Raw genomic sequence first — 18,037 nt, 5'->3', positions numbered from 1 at the left:
CCGCGCGCGCTCCGCCCGCCCCGGAGCCTCGCCCTCCGCCGCGATGAGCAAATGAACGCAAGCGAGGGCATGAAATTTAAATTCCATTCAGGAGAGAAAGTGCTGTGCTTCGAGCCAGACCCCACCAAGGCGCGGGTGCTGTACGATGCCAAGGTGCCACCGCGGAGGGGCAGGGAGGAGGCGGGGGCCTGGGGTCCCGGGTGTGGGCGGCAGGGGCGGGGGCGGCCAGCAGCGGGGAGCCTCGGCAGCGGCCGGGCTCCTTGGCCTGCGCACGGCAGCGCGGGCAGCAGGGGGCGCTCGCGCAGCGTCGCGCATGGAGTCGGGGCGTGGTGCTTCCTCTTCCGCTTCCCGTCGGGCAGCGTGGCTCACGCGCGGCCGTGAGACCGGGGCTGCAGTTTGATCCCACGGCGCCAAGGCAGGCTGTGCGTGTAGGTAGACTGTCAGCTAGGGTCTTTAACCTGCGGTGTTTCTCCTGTGAGGCCCTGGCCGCCCTACTCAGGTCCACAGCGTTGGCCGCTTACTAGCGATGTCATTGCCTTGGGACCTTACTCAAGTTGACTCCTCCCGTGGACCGCGATCCCTACCCAGACGGCAGGGTTGCCCCAGTGCTTTGCATCCTCAGGTCTTTGCACCCTGAAGGAGTTGCATGTGTCTTTGTGAGGGCCACTTGCGTCTGTGGGGCTAAAGCCACATCTTACAGGTCCTCAGGTCTGGGTCGCGGGCAGGAGTATCCAGCGGAGTCCTCCCCGGTCCCTGCGGAAAGAGCATTTCAGCGTGTTGGGGATGGGAGCTGGCCTCAGTGCCTGGCGTCACCAGGGCGAAACCTTTGATGAGAACGACAGGGGACGGCCCCGGGTGCGACTTTAGGGAAGCTTGGGAGGTGCTGTCCTATAGGACACCCTAAGGTCGCCCGCATGTTTCTGTTCTATCTTTGGGCTCCTCTGCAGCTCCTGTCTCGGTTTTCTAAGTCCCTTTGCTACCCCTCTTCCCGCCCGAGTCTCTCCACGGCTGATGCACCTCACCATTTGCTCCAGTCCTTTTCTCGGGGTGCATAGATGGCAGAGGTGTCCAAATCTCCTGACATCCGATCTGGGCATTGGCCACAGTGGAGCGCGGGAAACTACAACTCCCAGAGGCCTTAGGGCTGCAGCTCTCTTGTTTGGTCTGCGCTCTCATTAGTGATAGATCCGCAGGCCAATGGCTTAAGAAGCTTCACCCTGTCTCAAACTCAGAGACCAATCATGGAGAGGTTAGACGGATGTTTCCTATTTTGAGGTATCCACTCAGGGGAAAAACTGGTATTGAAAGGAAAAATGTTCAACCCAGCTGTCGGTCTAAAAAAGGAGATAATGTGCTCTTTTCTGCTGAAAAAAAGCACTGTGATCTAGTTTTCCTGATCTGATTTCTAATTTTCTGTGTGTTCTGGCATTCGTGGCCAATTTTTCCTTGTTTCAGATTGTCGATGTTATTGTTGGGAAAGACGAGAAAGGCAGAAAGATCCCTGAATATCTGATCCATTTTAATGGTTGGAACAGAAGGTGAGTACACTTGTTAAACCGAACTGAATATTGATCGTCTTTCTAGCGTAAAAACATTGCAAACTTCTTTAAGTTTTAGAAACACTTGTAGAAAAGTTTCATTTCCTGTTTTTTTGCTTTTTTTCTCAGAGCTTGCCTATTTTGAGGAATGATTACTTATAAGTCCATTATATTTAGATTTTCTTTGAGTGATTTTGGAAACCCCGATTGTTTCTGTGCCTAAATTACTTTTTAAGCTTATTTGTACCTTTTTTGGGATATTAAAGTGTCTGCGTAGTTTTAAAAAATGCAGTAATTCTGGGGAACGGTCCCTTCTGTTCCTTTGAGGTGCTTTTAGCTTTTGTTTCATATGAAACCAAAATACTGAATTTTGCACCCTCTTCTTTTTTGTTCAATTAGCTGGGATAGATGGGCAGCCGAAGATCATGTGCTTCGTGATACAGATGAAAATCGTAGATTACAGCGTAAATTGGCAAGAAAAGCTGTAGCTCGCCTGTAAGAATACAAGTGTTATTCAATGCATTTTTCTTAGTGTTTTGAATTTTTATGGTATAAAAGTCATAAAACAACAAGTTTATTAAGTAATATTTGAATTATATGAAGAGTTCCTATAGTATTCTAAATGAGTGTTTTCAGGATAGTTGTTGTATAATATTCTAAAGTGGAGGTCACCATTTGTTATAAAACTGAAGTTTCAAGACGTTAAAGATTCATTGTTTATCTTATTTTGATCCCAGGACCCATACCTGTTGATGTCCAAATTTATTTCAGTTGTGGTTATCTTCTTCAGGAGAAGCACTGGAAGAAAGAAGAAGCGCTGCAGGTTGCCTGGTGTTGACACTGTCTTAAAAAGCTCCCCTACTGCAGAAAAAAATGAAAATGATGAAAACTGTGAGTAGCTAGACTTCATCTTCTTTGGTTAAAAGAACTTTTTTCTAGTTGTTTTATACTTCAGGATTGAAGAGAAGATTGATTTATGGACAGGGAAATATTTCAAATTCATTACACACAGACAGTCCCTAACTTGGTATTTTTTTTTTTAGTTTATGTTCATAATACATAATGATTATGATTGATGGCATTGGGGAGTTGGTACATATATATAACATATCTTGATCATCTTTAATCTCTTTACCTCTCTTCTCTAACTTTCCTTCTCTCCCGATTCCCTTCCCCATTTCTAAAATGTCTGCCTTTTTGTTTCCTGCCATTTTGGCCTTTATTTTATGCTTTTATGTACTTATATTTTAGGTTTCTTATATAAGGGAAACCATGTATTTTAATTTCTTTCACTTAACATTATGGTCTCAAGTTCTATCCATTTTCGTGCAAATGACAAGATTTCCTTCTTCTCTCTGGCTGAATAATATCTGCTGTGTATATATGCCACTTTTTTAAAAATCCATTTGACTGTTGATGTGCGTCTAGACTGTTTGCAGAACTTAGCTATTGTGAATTGCGCTTCTATAAACATGAGTATGCATGGATCAGTATAACATCAGGTCTTTACCTTTTCCAGTAATATGCCCAGGAGAGGTGTAGCTGGGTCAGAGCATAGCCATGTAACTCTTTAGTTTTTCACTTTCAGTGCAGGTTTTAATTAATTTTGTGAGATATTTAACAGTTGATTGTGAAGTAAGTTTTGTATTAGATGAGTTTGCCCAGGTGTTAGTGTTCTGAGCGCATTTAAAGTAGTAAGATACGACGTTCAGTATGCTTGGTGTATTCAGGGCACTTTCAGTTAAAAGGTTTTCCATTTACAATGAGTTGATTTCATATAACCCCAGCATGTTGTGATGTGCTATATAATATGTGCTCCTTCTGTTTTTGAGAAAATACCAGTCAACATGATAAATCACTACGTCATTAACAAGGCATTATCAGAATCATGTTTATGAGTGCTACCTTTTCAACGAATGAACCCCTCACAGGTCCTTCCTGATGGGCTGTTCTCTACTTGGTACCTCTTGGGCTTTGCCCCAAGTAAGAATCCAGCAGGGAACCAGAGGAAACACTTTTGGATCATCATCTCATGTGATTTTTGCATCCATTGAAATTGATATTTACCTAAAGTGAAATGCTATTCACAAAAATAGAGTATCTGTGTTTAGCACTTAAAATACATGCAGGTCTGCAGATCATCATTCTAGGATGCACACTGTACCTAAAGATCTGTAAACATAACAGTTGGCAAAGTATGTAATAGTAGTTTGCCTGATGTTTTGTTTCACATAGCCATAAGCACTTCCTCTGATGACAGTGAAGAAAAGGATGAAGAAATAAGTGACGAAAGTGATAGTGAAGAAAAGCCTGAAGTGGTATAAAAAAGTTTTTATCATTAAAACTCTGTCATTGGTATATATTTCAGTGGTAAAATTTTATGGTAAAATTTTCTAATTATGAATTATTTTCTAGAGATACATTTTTGGACCAATATTATAAATCTTTACTTGATACTTCAGGAAAAACAATCTAATTCATGGTTACTACATGAGCCTCCTAGTGGCTCTTTATACCTGTAAAATATTCCCACAAATTGTAATTATGTCTTCTGCTAAAATTGTGGGCTGTGTTTTGTAATGGTTGAATGTTTCAGCGGAGTATAACAGAGTCTGGCCTCTCTTCCCTGCTTCCAAAGATAACATAAACCCCAGTGGCAAATGTACATGGGTAAGAAACAAAATAAGTATTTTCAACGCAGTGAATGCTATAAAACAAGTTCATTTTGGGCCGTTAGCAACTTTTAATTAGAACATGTGGCATAATGTGAATGTTCAGAGTTAACTGTTTCATAACAGTCACTCATGTGGCAGGTCATCTTTGTATGTAGACTCGCCTGTTGTTTTAAATAATTAAAAGTGAATTGCAATGTTACAGAAAGAGGAACTAGAGCTGCAAACAAGAAAGGAAATGGAAGAACGAACAATAACTATAGACATCCCTGAAGTTCTGAAGAAGCAACTCGAAGATGATTGTTACTATATTAACAGGAGGAAACGGGTATGTGGGCAGAGCTTGTGAGACATGGATTTGTTGAAGAGCTTTCATTCAGCCCTGGTAGTTTGCAATCCCAAACTCAAGTAATAAGCTTAGAGGAATGAAATTTATGTCTTCAGTTTTATACGGGGTCAGGTTTTAAAGTTCACTGACAGTGACACTGTACTTTTTTTTTTTTTTGGTTTTTCTCCGGTACCGGGAACCGAACTCACGACCTTGCGCATGCCAGGCAGGCGCTTTTTGCCGCTGAGCTAAGTCCCCAGCCCCTGACACTGTACTTCTGATTAACCTCAAACTCCTACACCCCTGGCTTGCCCAGGTGAATCTTCTAGGAGAGTGGCGGCAAAACTGTGGCACACATGCTGCATCCAGCTGTTTATCATTGAGAGCTCAAAAAGGTTTACCGTTCCTGTTCTAGTGTGCATTCTGTGGGTGTAGTTTTTAGAGGGTCCCTCAAGTTATTCTAATGTAACACTGAGATGGATGATCACTGCTTATATTTATTCAAAAAAGTAATGATGTGATCAGCATGAGGATATGATCAACAGAGGGAACTACGATCAGTCTGCACATTTTTTTAAGAAGTTCTAATCAAGCAGAATTGGCTTTGCTTTATGTTTTTTAGTTGAAAAGTGGTAGAGACATTACCAAGTTGTAGACAGGTGAAAGAAAGAAGGAATCATAGTGATGTTAATTGTAATATATGTGTGTTTATATATTTAATTTATAATCATAATGAATATAGAAAATTCCCAAGAAGGTTCAAAACAACTTTATTTTCTTAAAGTTTGTGAAAAAAAGGTGATAAAGATATAAGCAGTCTTTCTTGGAATATGTGGTTTACTACAATGGGATGCGTACATTGGTTTTTTTTTTTTTTTTGGTACTGGGAATCAAACTCAGGACCTTGTGCTTGCCAGGCAGGCACTTGTACCACTGGGCTATATCCCCGGCCCTGGGATGCATACATTATATGTCTGTATTTATGTTACAGTTAGTGAAACTTCCATGCCAGACCAACATCATAACTATTTTGGAATCCTACGTGAAGCATTTTGCTATCAATGCAGCCTTTTCAGCCAATGAGAGGCCTCGTCACCATCATGCCATGATGCATGCCAACATGAATGTGCATTATATTCCGGCAGAAAAGAAGTGAGTACCAACGTGTTTGGCATCTTGTGGTTCCCTCTTTGGGTGTTAGGGTTTAGAACAAGGACTGCTTTTTCCATTCAATTATTTTGAATTTTCATATGTATCATTTGGTGATTAATTTGTTGCTAACTCATTGAATAATCAAATATCAAAATAGTGTTGCATTTGTGAAATCTTTGGTAACTCTTCGTGCATTTGGCTTGGATTGATAGTGTATTACCTTGGCACTGGGACCAGTATTTGCAGTGATATTATAAAAGGCCAGAAGTCTTTTTCCCTAAGGAGCACCAGCAAAAGCAATGAGAGTTTGATCAAAGAATGGTTACACACAGGTCTTGATTCTAGTCAGATTAGCCTTCCTCATATCCTGCCTGCTTATATCACGTGGCAGGACCAGAGTCAGATAGGTAGAATGTTGGAGTTGAACCAGGTTAGGAGTGCATCGGGTACTTGTCCACCTGTCCACTCTCAACCATGCAGGCTGCTGGGACTTCTCATGTGGCATTAAACCTATTTGTGTCAAATGGGTAAGTTACGGTCACTAGCATGCTGTCTGCACTTTATAATATAGGTGTGTTTCTCTATTTAAGTGTTTATTGTTAGCCTCTATAGATTCATTTCATTCTTTGTATGTCTAGAAATAATGTATAATGTATAAGAAGTCTGCCCTAAGAAGAGACCAAAAATGGGTGGGGGAGACATGCCCTATTAACAACGGGCACTTTTGCTGGGAAAGTTTGGAAAGTACCTCTCATTTATTGAGTCTCTAATGTCTTTTTTCTAATCCTCGTAGCGTTGACCTTTGTAAGGAGATGGTGGATGGGCTGAGAATAACCTTTGATTATACGCTCCCGTTGGTTCTGCTCTACCCATATGAACAAGCTCAGTATAAAAAGGTGACATCGTCTAAATTTTTTCTTCCAATTAAAGAAAGTGCTACAAACACTAATAGGTAAGTTAAACAGTCTGCGCCTTCTCTCTCAGATGTCAGTATTGAAATAATCAGCTCCTTTTTGGAGGGGTTCAGTCTGATGCCATGGGAGCACTGTGTTTGGAGAACGGAAATGATTCAAATGCGCTCCTGCTGGTGGGTTTTTCCTTCCCCTGTGTAAGCTCAAGTCACATTCACTTTCTCATGGCTCTGAAGGATTTGCCCATGTGGTGATTCCAGGGGAGAGAACTGAGTTGGGTTGTGAGCAGCTGTCCACATCTTTCAGAAGACTGGGATAGGTGATGGGAGTACAGGCCGGGAAGGGCAGAAGAAGGGCTCGAATTGCACCCCCCACTTGCTGCTGTGTGACTGAGGAAGGTTCCTTCTGAGCCTCTTTTATTTGCCTCTGGATATGGAATGAGCCCCTGGCTCCCGGGTGGTTAGAATTAAATGAGACTGTTCCCAAGGGGCCAGCAGCCTTTGGCCCTAGTAAAGGTTGCTTCCTTTCTCGCTCTGTTGTGTCACCACTTTTCTTTCCTTGATGGCCAGACGTGCTCAAATCTCTATTCTTTTTTTTCAATTTATTTTATTAGTACATATTTACAGTAAGTGGTGCTCGCACTCCTCATAGGGAGTTGGTAAATGTGCATAACACATCTTCATCCCTACCTACCCTCTCCCCTCCGTCCGTCTCATGGTCCCCTTGCCATTTGCAAAAGATCTACCTCCCTATTTCCTAAGAAAGAGATCTATCTTCTTTGATGGGGGGGATTCCCCAGCCTAAGTCATTATTCTTAATCTCTGAAAGGTGCTCATCTCCCTCCCCTCTTTCTGAGGACAGTCTGTTCTCAAGCTTTCTACTCATCCATTCCTTTATCTGCTTTTATCTACTGCCTTTATCATCTGCCTTTCTCTACTACTGCTCTCCCTCCGAGGGCACTAGACTTTCTCCAGAGGCGAGAGTGACATCCTACTTGGCGTACAGCATGCTTCACGTCGACCACCTTTCCCACTCAGCCCTTCTGTCTTAGCCCCATGGCTCTTGGTTCTCACTCTGCCTCTCCACTCTCTCCCTTTGGTAGCTTCTTTTTTCCCCATGACAGTTTCACCCCAGCTGAGAGACTGGTGCTCACTGGGGACCTGTGCTGAAGTCCCCATGGCCTACTCCACATCTTGAGATTCCCAGTATCCCGGGGGACTGCAATGCTAGTGATTTTTTTCTGTAGTTATATTTGGAGAAGATGCTATAGTAGTCTGTCTGTCTGTGTTTCTTTCTTTCTTTCTTTCTTTCTTTCTTTCTTTCTTTCTTTCTTTCTTTCTTTTTTTTAAGTACTGAGGATCAAACCTAGGGCCTCAAACATGGCAGGCAAGTGCTCTACCTCTGAGCTACATCCCCAGTCCTTTTTCTTTTACTCTGAGATAAGGTCTCATTAAGTTTGCCAGGCTGGGCTGAAAGTGGTGATTCTCCTGCCCCAGCCTTGTGGATTACAGACACATGCCACTGTACCAGGCTATAGGTAGATGATGTAGTATTCTTATTCTGTAACCAGATGAGGACTTCTCAACCTCAGCCTTGTGGGTGTTTTGGACTGGATCATTCTCTGTTTTGGCTGCCATCCTATGCAACGTAGGATATTTAGCAGTACCCGGTCTCCCCAGATGTGTCCCACCTGCAGCCTGCAAGCTGCTTGACTTCTTTTCTTTCAGTGTTATAATAACAAATATAAAAAACAAAGGAAGTCCATTACTTATATACATCAACTGTATTATGTATAAGGGGTTTAAGACAATTTCTTTTTACTTAGTGTGGCCCAGGCAAGCTAAAAGGTTGGACACGCCTGTGCAACTAGACAGCAGTGGCTTACCTTCCCTCAGCTGTGGCAATCAAAACTGTCTCCATTCACTGCCAGCTGTCCTTTAAAGCAAAAGTACTCCCACTTGAGAGCCATTGCTCTAAGAAAATAGAAAAGAAGCATTATCGTCTTTCATGCCAGCCTGCCTTGCAGAGTTATGGAGAGGATTAAAATGACTTTATATATTTAGTGACTCTAAAAAAGTATGTGTTTTGGCACATTGAGGGTTGCAGCTATGCTGCTGTACTGGAGGGAAAGCAGGTTTCCAATTAGGAGGTCCTTTAAGATGTCCCCAGATTCTGCAGAGGCTCCAAGGTGGCCGCATGTGACATTGCCCCTCTTGCCTAGGAGCCAGGAGGAGCTCTCTCCCAGTCCACCTTTGTTGAATCCGTCCACGCCACAGTCCACAGAGAGTCAGCCGACTACTGGTGAACCTGCCACCCCCAAGAGGCGCAAAGCCGAGCCAGAAGCCATGCAGTCTCTGCGGCGGTCCACACGCCACAGCACCAATTGTGACCGGCTGTCCGAGAGCAGCGCCTCGCCGCAGCCCAAGAGGCGGCAGCAGGACACATCCGCCAGCATGCCCAAGCTGTTCCTGCACCTGGAAAAGAGTAGGTCCTGTGCCAGAAGCCAGGGCGGGAGAGCCGCTTGCTCCGTGCTCAGTCTGGGCTGGACCCCAGGCTGCCTCGATGCCTGTGGGTATACAGTGTGCGATTCCAGGATGAGTCCCAAGTACTGCTAGGCTGCCTGCCTCCCGGAGGAGGAAACAGCCCTAGAAGGATGAGCAGCTGGCGTGCGTAGCACAGGGAGGTGGTGGGAAGGGTAGGACTGGGCTCTGTGTCCTGAACTTTTTCCTCATCCTCTCCACCTCTTCGTGTGAGCAGACTGAATTATCAGAATCCCATGTTGTAGAGAGTCCTAAAGATGTGTTCAAAATGAGCAGTTCTAGAGGGTTTTGTTTTAGTTCTTGTTTTCAAGACATGCCTTTAAAAGAATCCTTTTGAATATTCAAGTATCAGAAAAAATCAGATGCTATTTTTTTTAGCAGTTTTGAGATGAATCCACAGACTACAAATTACCCATTTAAAGTGGTTTTTAATGCATTCAGAGTTACGCAACCATCACCAAAACCAGTTCCAGACATCTTCACCACCCACATGCGCTACAGTCATTCCTCCTGAGCCCCTCCCCGCGTTCTCTGGCATACACTTGCCTATTCGAGGCATTTCATGTAGATGGAACCATCTGATATGTATGTAGGCGGTTAATAAGCACTGGTTGAGTGAAGAGCAGAAGATTCACCTGGCAAGGGTAAAAGGCATGGGTTTTTGTAAGTTCCTAAAAGATGAAGCGCTGTCTCTCTTCTGTTTCTCTCTTCCTATTTTTATTTATTGAGAGAAAATTCACACATGAAAGTAACCATTATAAAGTGATAGTTCAGTGGCACTTTTAACAGTTTTTTCAACATAATCCACGTAGCATACATTTCACCCATTTTAGGGGTTCAGTTCAGTGGCTTTTAACACATTCAATGAGTTGTGAACCATCTCTAGGATCAACTCTGACACATTTTCAACACCCCCAAAAGAAGCGCCATCCCTACTAGCAGTTGTTCCCTGTTTCCCCTCTGTGTGAGCCTCTCACAGCCGCTGCTTTCTGTCTTTATGGCTTTGCATGTGCTGGACAATTCATAGAAATGGAATCGCAGTATGTGACCCTTTGTGGCTGGCTCCTTTCCCTCTAGCATAACATTCGCCGGGGTCATCCATGCTATAACAAGCATCAGGACTCTCTCTTTTTTAACCAAATGATATTCCAGATGCAATCTTTTTTTTTATAGGAGGAAAGTCTTACTGTTAAAGATTCCTAATTTCTCAGAATCAATTTAGATTTATGTTCTGCTTTTTATAACAGTCTTGATGATAGTCTTTAATGCAGTTGCTTTGTAACTCATGGGCAAATAATTACACCTTTTTCTTTTCAAGAGACACCTGTTCATAGCAGATCGTCTTCCCCCATTCCTCTGACTCCTAGTAAGGAAGGGAGTGGTGTGTTTGCTGGCTTTGAAGGTAGAAGAACTAATGAAATAAATGAGGTAATGAGATAAGTATTCGATGTTCATCTCTAATGATTGCTTTACTTTTTGTAGTTGCTTAAATCCTAGCTCATTGTTAATGTTAAGTGTGTTTTATTGCATTTTATTATATTCTCGTTTTCCGAAAATTAGTAATCAACACATGGTATATGTGGAGATTCCAAATTAACATGCATATTCAATTAACCACAAGATCCTGCTCTTTATTCTGAATACACTGGAGTTTATTTCAATGTAGAAAACAGATAAATTAGGAGGCATTCATTTGCATTACAACAGCATTCTTATTCTAAGAGAGGCTTCCTCCTGGGGTTCTTTTAAATAGAAAGCTCTCCAAGTACTTCGGAAAATATAATTTGATTTTTAAAAAGTCTCTTCTCATATAGTTTTTCAGAAACATGCTTATTATATGAAAGGAGAGGCATATCTAATTTAGGGTTTTAGCTTTATACTTAGAACTGTCTTCCATTCTAAATAAGTGCAATTACTGAAATATTTGTATTTTCATTCTGTAGAGCAGACATCAATGCGCTGCTTTTGCTAAGGTCCAGACAGTAAATATTTTAGGCTTTGTGGGTCACATGGCATCTGTTAATATTAGTCAACTCTGAAAGTAACCAGAGACGATATGGAAATAAAATGGGTGTTCTGTGTTCTGATGAAACTTTACTTGTGGGTTTTGAAGTTTGAATAGCACATGGTTTTCATGTGTTACGAAATGTTCTTTTGTCTTTCATTTAAAAACGTGAAATCTATGCTTAGCCTGGGCAGCATAGAAGCAGTCAATGGTTGGGTCACATGTGACTAGCAGGCAGTGGTTTTCTGACCCCTGCTTTTGGGATCTGATTTTCCTCCATTATCAGCAGTAATCCTAATAACAATCCCTTTGAGGGCATGCTGTCTGTATACCAGCATGGTGCCAGATACTTGAACCTGTTACCTTGAATTCCTGAGAACAGCCTAGCTACCTGATGTTCATTTCACAGATGAGGAAACTTAATATTACAACTGTTTTTAAGATCACTCAAGTTACATATTTTGTGAGCATTTCTGGGGTTCAGAAGAAGTCTTAGTCCACTGGGATAGTCTGTGAATTCGCTGTATGGTGGGATTTCTTTGGTTTCTTCTGTTATTTTTAAAATGAGTAGGAGTTGCATTTAGTGATAGGAACAGGGACCATCAAATTATTTTTGTATAAGGCCGGAGATATAGCTCAGCGGTGCAGCACTTGCCTGGCAAGCATGAGGTCCTGAGTTTGATTACTGGTACCAAAAGAACCAAAAACCATTTGTGTATAAAGGGCTGGATTGTAAATATTTTCAGTGTGCGTATTGTATGGTATGGCTTTTTTTCTTCTTTTTTTTTGGTAGGGGAGATTGAACTCAGGACCTTGTGCTTGCCAGGCAGCCACTTGTGCCGCTGAGCTGCATCCCAGGCCCCAGTGTGCACACTGTATGATCTCTTTTGAAATTGCTCAAATCTGTTTTTATAACATGAAAGTAGCATGGACAGGTACAGGCACCTGCCCGCAGATTCATTTTTGGGTTCTGGAAGCTGAATTTCATATGATTTGCACATAACATGAAGTATTATTCGTTTGATTTTTTTTTTTTGGAGAACATGCCCCTTGGCCTGATTTGGCCCATGGGCTATAGTTTGCTGACCGCAGATATGGGAGTTAGCAACCCCCATTTATGTTATGATCATTGAGGGTAAGTTAGGAAATTTCTAGTGTAAGCTGACCCTAGCGCTGTGATTTTTTCAGGCAAGGAGACATTGCAGCTTTTATTATTTAAGTGGAATCATGTCTCTAAAAGGTTATTGGAATATTTACACAAGGACCATTTCTACTCTGGTCCCTGGTTCGAGGCTGCCATCTAGTGGTATCAGGTACAGCTGCAAACCACAGTAAAGAAGGGTGCTTTCTGGTAAAAGGATGTTCAGCAGACTCTCACAAGGTTTGGAGCCGTTAGTGAATTCCCACATCCCTGAGCACTGTTACTGAGTGTTTCAACAATGGCTCTTCACCTGAATTTCCCGTGGTTCATTCTGTAGCGCTGAAGACCTGGACTATGCCAATTAAGATCTACAGGTAGCCCTTAGATATTCCCCACCAAAAATCCCTCCTCTGGAAACTTATTCTTTTCCCCATAAAATGTATTTTTGATAAGCAGGAGTTTATGTATTGCATTGAAATACTGAACTAATTGCTGCCGATTTGCTTCCTAAGTGACCTGCCTTTGCATACAGCATGTGGTTTATGCATCTGATGATTACAAATTGCCCCATGTCCCTCTGAGTGTCACTGTGCAAGCGTTTCCCACGTTTCAGCCACAAGCCCTGGGTTAGGTGCTGGCATGGTATAAAGATGCTGACAGTCCTGCTCGCAGCAGTCTGCTGCGCAGAAGGGCGGCACGGGGCTGGGCGGTTGAAGAGTCTGGAGCCAACAAGGCAGGAGCTAAGTGAAGTTAGGGCCTTCATCCTGGAGTCCAGCAGCACCACCGCAGTCCTGGTGTGCTACAGGTTCATTTTGGCAAATTGACTGAGAAGCAGTTCTGATCTTTTTGGAGCACTCTTCTGCTTTATCTCCCAGCATATCCTGCAAAGTGACTGTTTCCACGTGAAACCTTAATGTCTCCCGGAAGGCAAAGAGACAAATGAGTAGAACAGACTCAGGGTCTCCAATTTGCTGAAATATTTCTAGGGAAATTCATCAGAGCTTTGAAATGCAGCTCTCACTTTGACAAAAGCCCAAGTCCACCCACAGTTCTGAAATTCAGAGTAGAGGCAGAAAAAGGAGTTACCAGGTTGGAAGTCAGTTGATTCATGGATCTTAAAGGTTCGTATTAGTTCCCACAGTGAATCTAACTGCAGGAAATTAGGGGATCTCAAAACAAGGACGACATTATGTATGACATCTTTGGTTAACTTTTTCATGCTTCATTGTTTTTCTGACCCAGGAGTACAGTACTTCTAATAAGGGAAAAAGGTCTAAGTGACCAAAACAGTGTCAATTATTTGTAGAAAGAGCTGTTGAAAATTAAGAAATCAAATATTTCCTTCATCTAATTTTAAGTCATTCTGCCCCTCGCTGTTTTTTACATTTGTACGTTTGTGTTTATTTTGATGTGGTGGCACATTTTTCCCTCTTCATACAATCTACTGTCATACGATTCAGTTATCGGAAGTGTCTCCGTTAGTAATGAAGGCATGCACATTGTGCTTTTTCCAGGTCCTCTCCTGGAAGCTTGTGCCTGACAATTACCCTCCAGGTGACCAGCCACCTCCACCTTCTTATATTTACGGGGCACAGCATTTGCTGCGATTGTTTGGTAAGAATCCCAGCCCCTGCTCTCTTCTTTCCATTTCATACTTAGCTCTGATTTAACACTCTTGTTAGCTTATGCACTTCTTGTGGTTTGGGCTATAAATATCTAATTTTTCAATTTCGAGCTCTTAGAAAACTCATCCAAAGGTGACCTCTTCAAAGGAAAGGCATTGAATAAATCCTAAATGTCATAAAAGTTGTATGCGTCATGTTTGTAGTACTACTGTACCTTTGTTCTGTAAGTTTTTGTTTGATAATGTGAATGTTAATTTCAGATTCAAAAAGGAAACAGGGTCCCAGATGATCCAAGAATATATTCTATGTGGTGTCACATTCTGCTCACTACAAATATGTTTGCCTTTACTTTTAATGCAGTAAAACTTCCAGAAATCCTTGGAAAGATGTCCTTTTCTGAGAAGAATCTGAAAGCTTTACTGAAGCACTTTGATCTTTTTCTGAGGTATTTTTATTACTTTGTCAAAATGTGCCTCTGCTACTGTATGTGTGACTTTTTCAATACTCTTGCGCACATGTGGAGAGTAGCACTACAGTATTTTAAATAGGAGCACTGTTACCTAAGTATGGTGGGTTCTCACCATAATAGTAATTTAAGGGGAGGGTGGTTGTTCTTTTTGTTGTTTTGGTATTTGTCTTCTCCCAAATCTCTGAGTCAAGGGCACGTACTCTGCAGAGGTAAAAGGATTTTGGAGACCTAGAAGAATCCAGTTGAATAACATTGTAAATAGTAAATTTTCTAAAGTGACATGATTGAGATTAACAGTAGTTTAGTGCATTTTTTTCATTTAAGAATGCCTTAAGCATTGGACTTTGGTTTGTTACACAAACCAATGCACACAAACTAATTTAAAGATTAGCCTTTACAGTTTGGATATTTGGATTTGCCTTAGAGTTAAGATAATTGACCCCTAGTCTGTGCTGATGTTTGTGAATTCAGAGAAAGACATTGACTTCTTCACCTGACAAAGCTAGTCATTTTCTTAGCAAGTGGGATCTTTTGCTACAAGGATTTGCTCCCTTATCGTTACTGTCCTTTCCATGATTGAGCTCCAGTAGCCCCCTCTCCCATCCAGGTATCTGTTGCCTACTTCCTGAGCTAGGCCTTCCAGCTAGTCTCCACTCTGCTTTGTCCAGTGAGACCCTCCTACCTGACCCTCTCTTCTCCTCTGTAAAGGGCACCTTTTCCTTCTAAGGCAGGCCCCACCCTGACTAAGCTAGTAGGACTCACCAGAGTGGAGAGTGCCCAACCTGGGAAATTAGTCTTTTGTGCTTTCTTGGTTTGGTTTTGCGGTGCTGAGGATTGAACTGAGAGCCTTGCACATACAAAGTAAGTACTCTGCTACTGAGCCATGCTCCCAGTTCTCTCTCTTTCCTTCCTCCCACCCTCCTTCTCCTTTTCTTCATTCCTTTTTTTCTTGAGACAGGATATACCCAAGTTTCCTAGCCTTTTGAATTTATGATCCTGCTGCCTCAGCCTCTCAAATAGCTGGGGTTATAGGCATGGCTACCACACCCAACTCGTTCTTGTAGTTTTAAAGTATAATTTGGTATAGGAAGTTTGAACAACATTTTGGTGAGTGGAATTAAGCTTTATAGCATTTTATTGGAAACGGATTTCAAAAATACCCTCTTCACTCCCAGCTTCCCCCTCATACCTGTAACTCTATTTGATGCAAATATTTTTACACTGAAATCAAACTGTGCCAAGAAAATATGAAGAGACAACTGCAAGTTAGCACAGGGAAACCTGCTAATTTTGGAGTATTCCAAATATAAAGTAGAGATTAGGATTTTAAAAATAACTTAGGAGGATTTACAAATAAGTATAGTAAGAGGTTTAAAAGATACATCCAACGACATTAATTAATCACAGTGGGCTCTGTAATGGGTACAATCACAGAAGAAAAAAGACTTAGCTATCAAATGGATTTTGACTTGTTTTTTTCCTAAAGAGGGTGTTGTACATGTTTAGCTATTTGAACAGTTGGGAGGTAGCTGGGAAAACCAGCATAAAACAAATTCCTTTGCTAGTGAATATTATGAGGGTGTTTTAAACCCTCATAGCAAAATCAGCAAGAGTTTGAGTCAGGGTGTCAGGTATACGTTGCAGACTCGTGAACGTACAGCCAGGTTTCAACATATATCTTCAGGTAGAATTTAGTCTTTTTGTGTTTTGGTATTATAACTTAGAACCATAATACCTTATACCATTGCAAATTAGGACACAAAATGTTATTGCTAATTATTCAGTCCAATTTTGGGATAATTTCATACATAAAAGAAACACGCATTTCTTTGTTTTGTTGGTTTTTTTTTTTGGTTTTTCTCCGGTACCGGGAACCGAACTCACGACCTTGCGCTTGCCAGGCAGGCGCTTTTGCCGCTGAGCTAAATCCCCAGCCCCGAAACATGCATTTCTTAAGTGACATATATTGAGTTGTGTGTATGTGTGCGTGCATGCATATGTGTGTGCTTTATAGATCTATGGATCAAACCTGGGGTATTCCTACCCCATGTTATTTGAGACAGAGTCTTGCTAAGCTGAACAAGTGAATCTCCTGCCTCAGCCTCCCAAGTAGCTAGGATTACAGTCATGTGCCACCATGCCTACCTGTTATTTTTTATAATTTGAAAAATAGGAAAAAAACAAAAAATATATATGCAAGGAAAAAAAGAAAAACAGGAAAATACTGAGAGGCTTTTTTTCACAGAAATATATCCATAACCAGACTACCACCTAGTGGAGTTCAGGTTCTGCTTTAGGTTCTGTTATACCGGCTGATGGTGAAGGGATTCAGATAAATAATAATTAACTTAGAAGCCAGATGAGTATAGTGAAAGTAATCATTATATAGAAATCAAGACTATAATCATTTCTTCTCCCTAACACAATGAGTTGAAACGTTAGAGTTGGTTGAAAGTTAATATTTTGCTTAATGATATTCAGCCCTGAGCATGATATTCATCAGGTCCATTTTTTTTCCTTTTTTTAGGTTTTTAGCAGAATACCATGATGACTTCTTCCCAGAGTCAGCTTATGTCGCTGCGTGTGAGGCACACTATAGCACCAAGAACCCCAGGGCAATTTATTAACGTCTGGATGGTTCTGTGAGGACATGCCTGTTTGGCTTTGTATTCTGGATTTCAGGTGACGAACTAGTGAGACAGCAGGCCTTCTTTTTTGTTTTTTTTTTTTTGGTCCTTTTGCGACAGGGTGAATTGCCCACTTACTGTAGTATCTCTGTTAAGAATTGTTTCCCAGGTGCCTGAACATAGCTCAGATAAAACCCTTACTGTTACATAGGACATCTGTGGTGGCAGGCAAAGACAGCTGTTCATAGTGAAACGTCCGGGAGAGTGTACATAAGTTAGGCTGTTTTGGAAGACATTGCAGCTAATTGTTAGTGAGAGCCACATTGTTGAGTTATTTGTTAGCACTAAAGAAGATATTTTTGCAGACTATTTTCATGCTTGTGGTGAGGCTGAGCGACTCTGCCCAACCGATTTTAGTTGGTACTTGGAAACCACGAAGTTGTCTCAGAGTCTTAGAGGAGATATTGATGGCCAAAGGAAATTTGCAGCTATACATTTACTTGTAACAGTTCCCTCTCTATAAAATGTTATTTTTGGAGATCTAAATAAAGCATTGCCTGTCTTGTTTGAGATTTTACAACTGTACTTTGTTGAGTAATGTCATGGTTCCCTTTCTATAAAATGTTATTTTTGGTGATCTAAATGAAGTGTTGCCTGTCTTATTTGAAAGAAGCAAGAGAGTTCTCATGTGCTGACCTTGTCCTTTTCTCTTTATTAGTGGGATGACCTCTTTACTCGTGACTGTTTCATTGTTTTACTTTTATGCCTTTATTTCCTTTCCTTTTGTTTTGCGTCACCTGGCAGCATGAACAGATGGTGGTTACTGGAAGTCCTTGTTCTGTGCTGTCTTGTTGCTGCACGGAGGCAGGGTGGGGGTCCATCTAGGCCTGACACAAGTTTATCCTCCAAAACTGCCATCTAATGGTTTATGCCAGTGGTGGCGAACCTATGGCACGTGTTCCGCAGTGGGCTGTTTGTGTCATTTGAAGGCTCTAAAAGGTTTGCCATCACTGGCTATGCAGTTACCCT

The 18,037-nt window shown here is 41.8% G+C and overlaps 1 protein-coding gene across 4 annotated transcripts; it reads left to right on the top strand.

Annotated features, from left to right (window-relative positions):
• The first annotated feature begins 7 nt into the window (after positions 1 to 7).
• Msl3 (male-specific lethal 3 homolog (Drosophila)) lies at positions 8 to 17,651 on the top strand. Of its 4 annotated transcripts, XM_005411381.2 has the most exons (13): positions 8 to 153; positions 1,456 to 1,538; positions 1,938 to 2,033; positions 2,329 to 2,429; positions 3,774 to 3,856; positions 4,416 to 4,538; positions 5,530 to 5,690; positions 6,484 to 6,642; positions 8,823 to 9,085; positions 10,460 to 10,569; positions 13,802 to 13,901; positions 14,273 to 14,357; positions 16,909 to 17,651. In XM_005411381.2, exons 1-13 carry the CDS (start codon positions 52 to 54, stop codon positions 17,006 to 17,008), a joined length of 1,566 nt encoding a protein of 521 aa, XP_005411438.1. In that variant the 5' UTR covers positions 8 to 51; the 3' UTR covers positions 17,009 to 17,651. The 4 variants fall into 4 exon arrangements, with proteins under 4 accessions (XP_005411438.1, XP_005411439.1, XP_005411440.1 ...); XM_005411382.2 differs by lacking the exon at positions 1,938 to 2,033; XM_005411383.2 differs by lacking the exon at positions 14,273 to 14,357 and having other exon boundaries at positions 16,909 to 17,002.
• The last annotated feature ends 386 nt before the right edge of the window (positions 17,652 to 18,037 follow it).

Source organism: Chinchilla lanigera, unplaced genomic scaffold (assembly GCF_000276665.1).
Source record: "Chinchilla lanigera isolate Chin_1 unplaced genomic scaffold, ChiLan1.0 scaffold00143, whole genome shotgun sequence".
NCBI lineage: Eukaryota > Metazoa > Chordata > Mammalia > Rodentia > Chinchillidae > Chinchilla > Chinchilla lanigera.
The sequence above is the reverse complement of the archived record's forward strand: the minus strand, read 5'-3'. Positions and strand labels throughout refer to the sequence as shown.

Excerpts from the sequence above, each read along its gene's own strand:
- Msl3 (XM_005411381.2), top strand. The coding sequence starts at position 52 with ATGAACGCAAGCGAGGGCATGAAATTTAAATTCCATTCAGGAGAGAAA. Across the intron at positions 4,539-5,529 it reads ATATTAACAGGAGGAAACGG|TTAGTGAAACTTCCATGCCA; the intron begins GTATGTGGGCAG and ends TTTATGTTACAG. Across the intron at positions 9,086-10,459 it reads GTTCCTGCACCTGGAAAAGA|AGACACCTGTTCATAGCAGA; the intron begins GTAGGTCCTGTG and ends TTTCTTTTCAAG.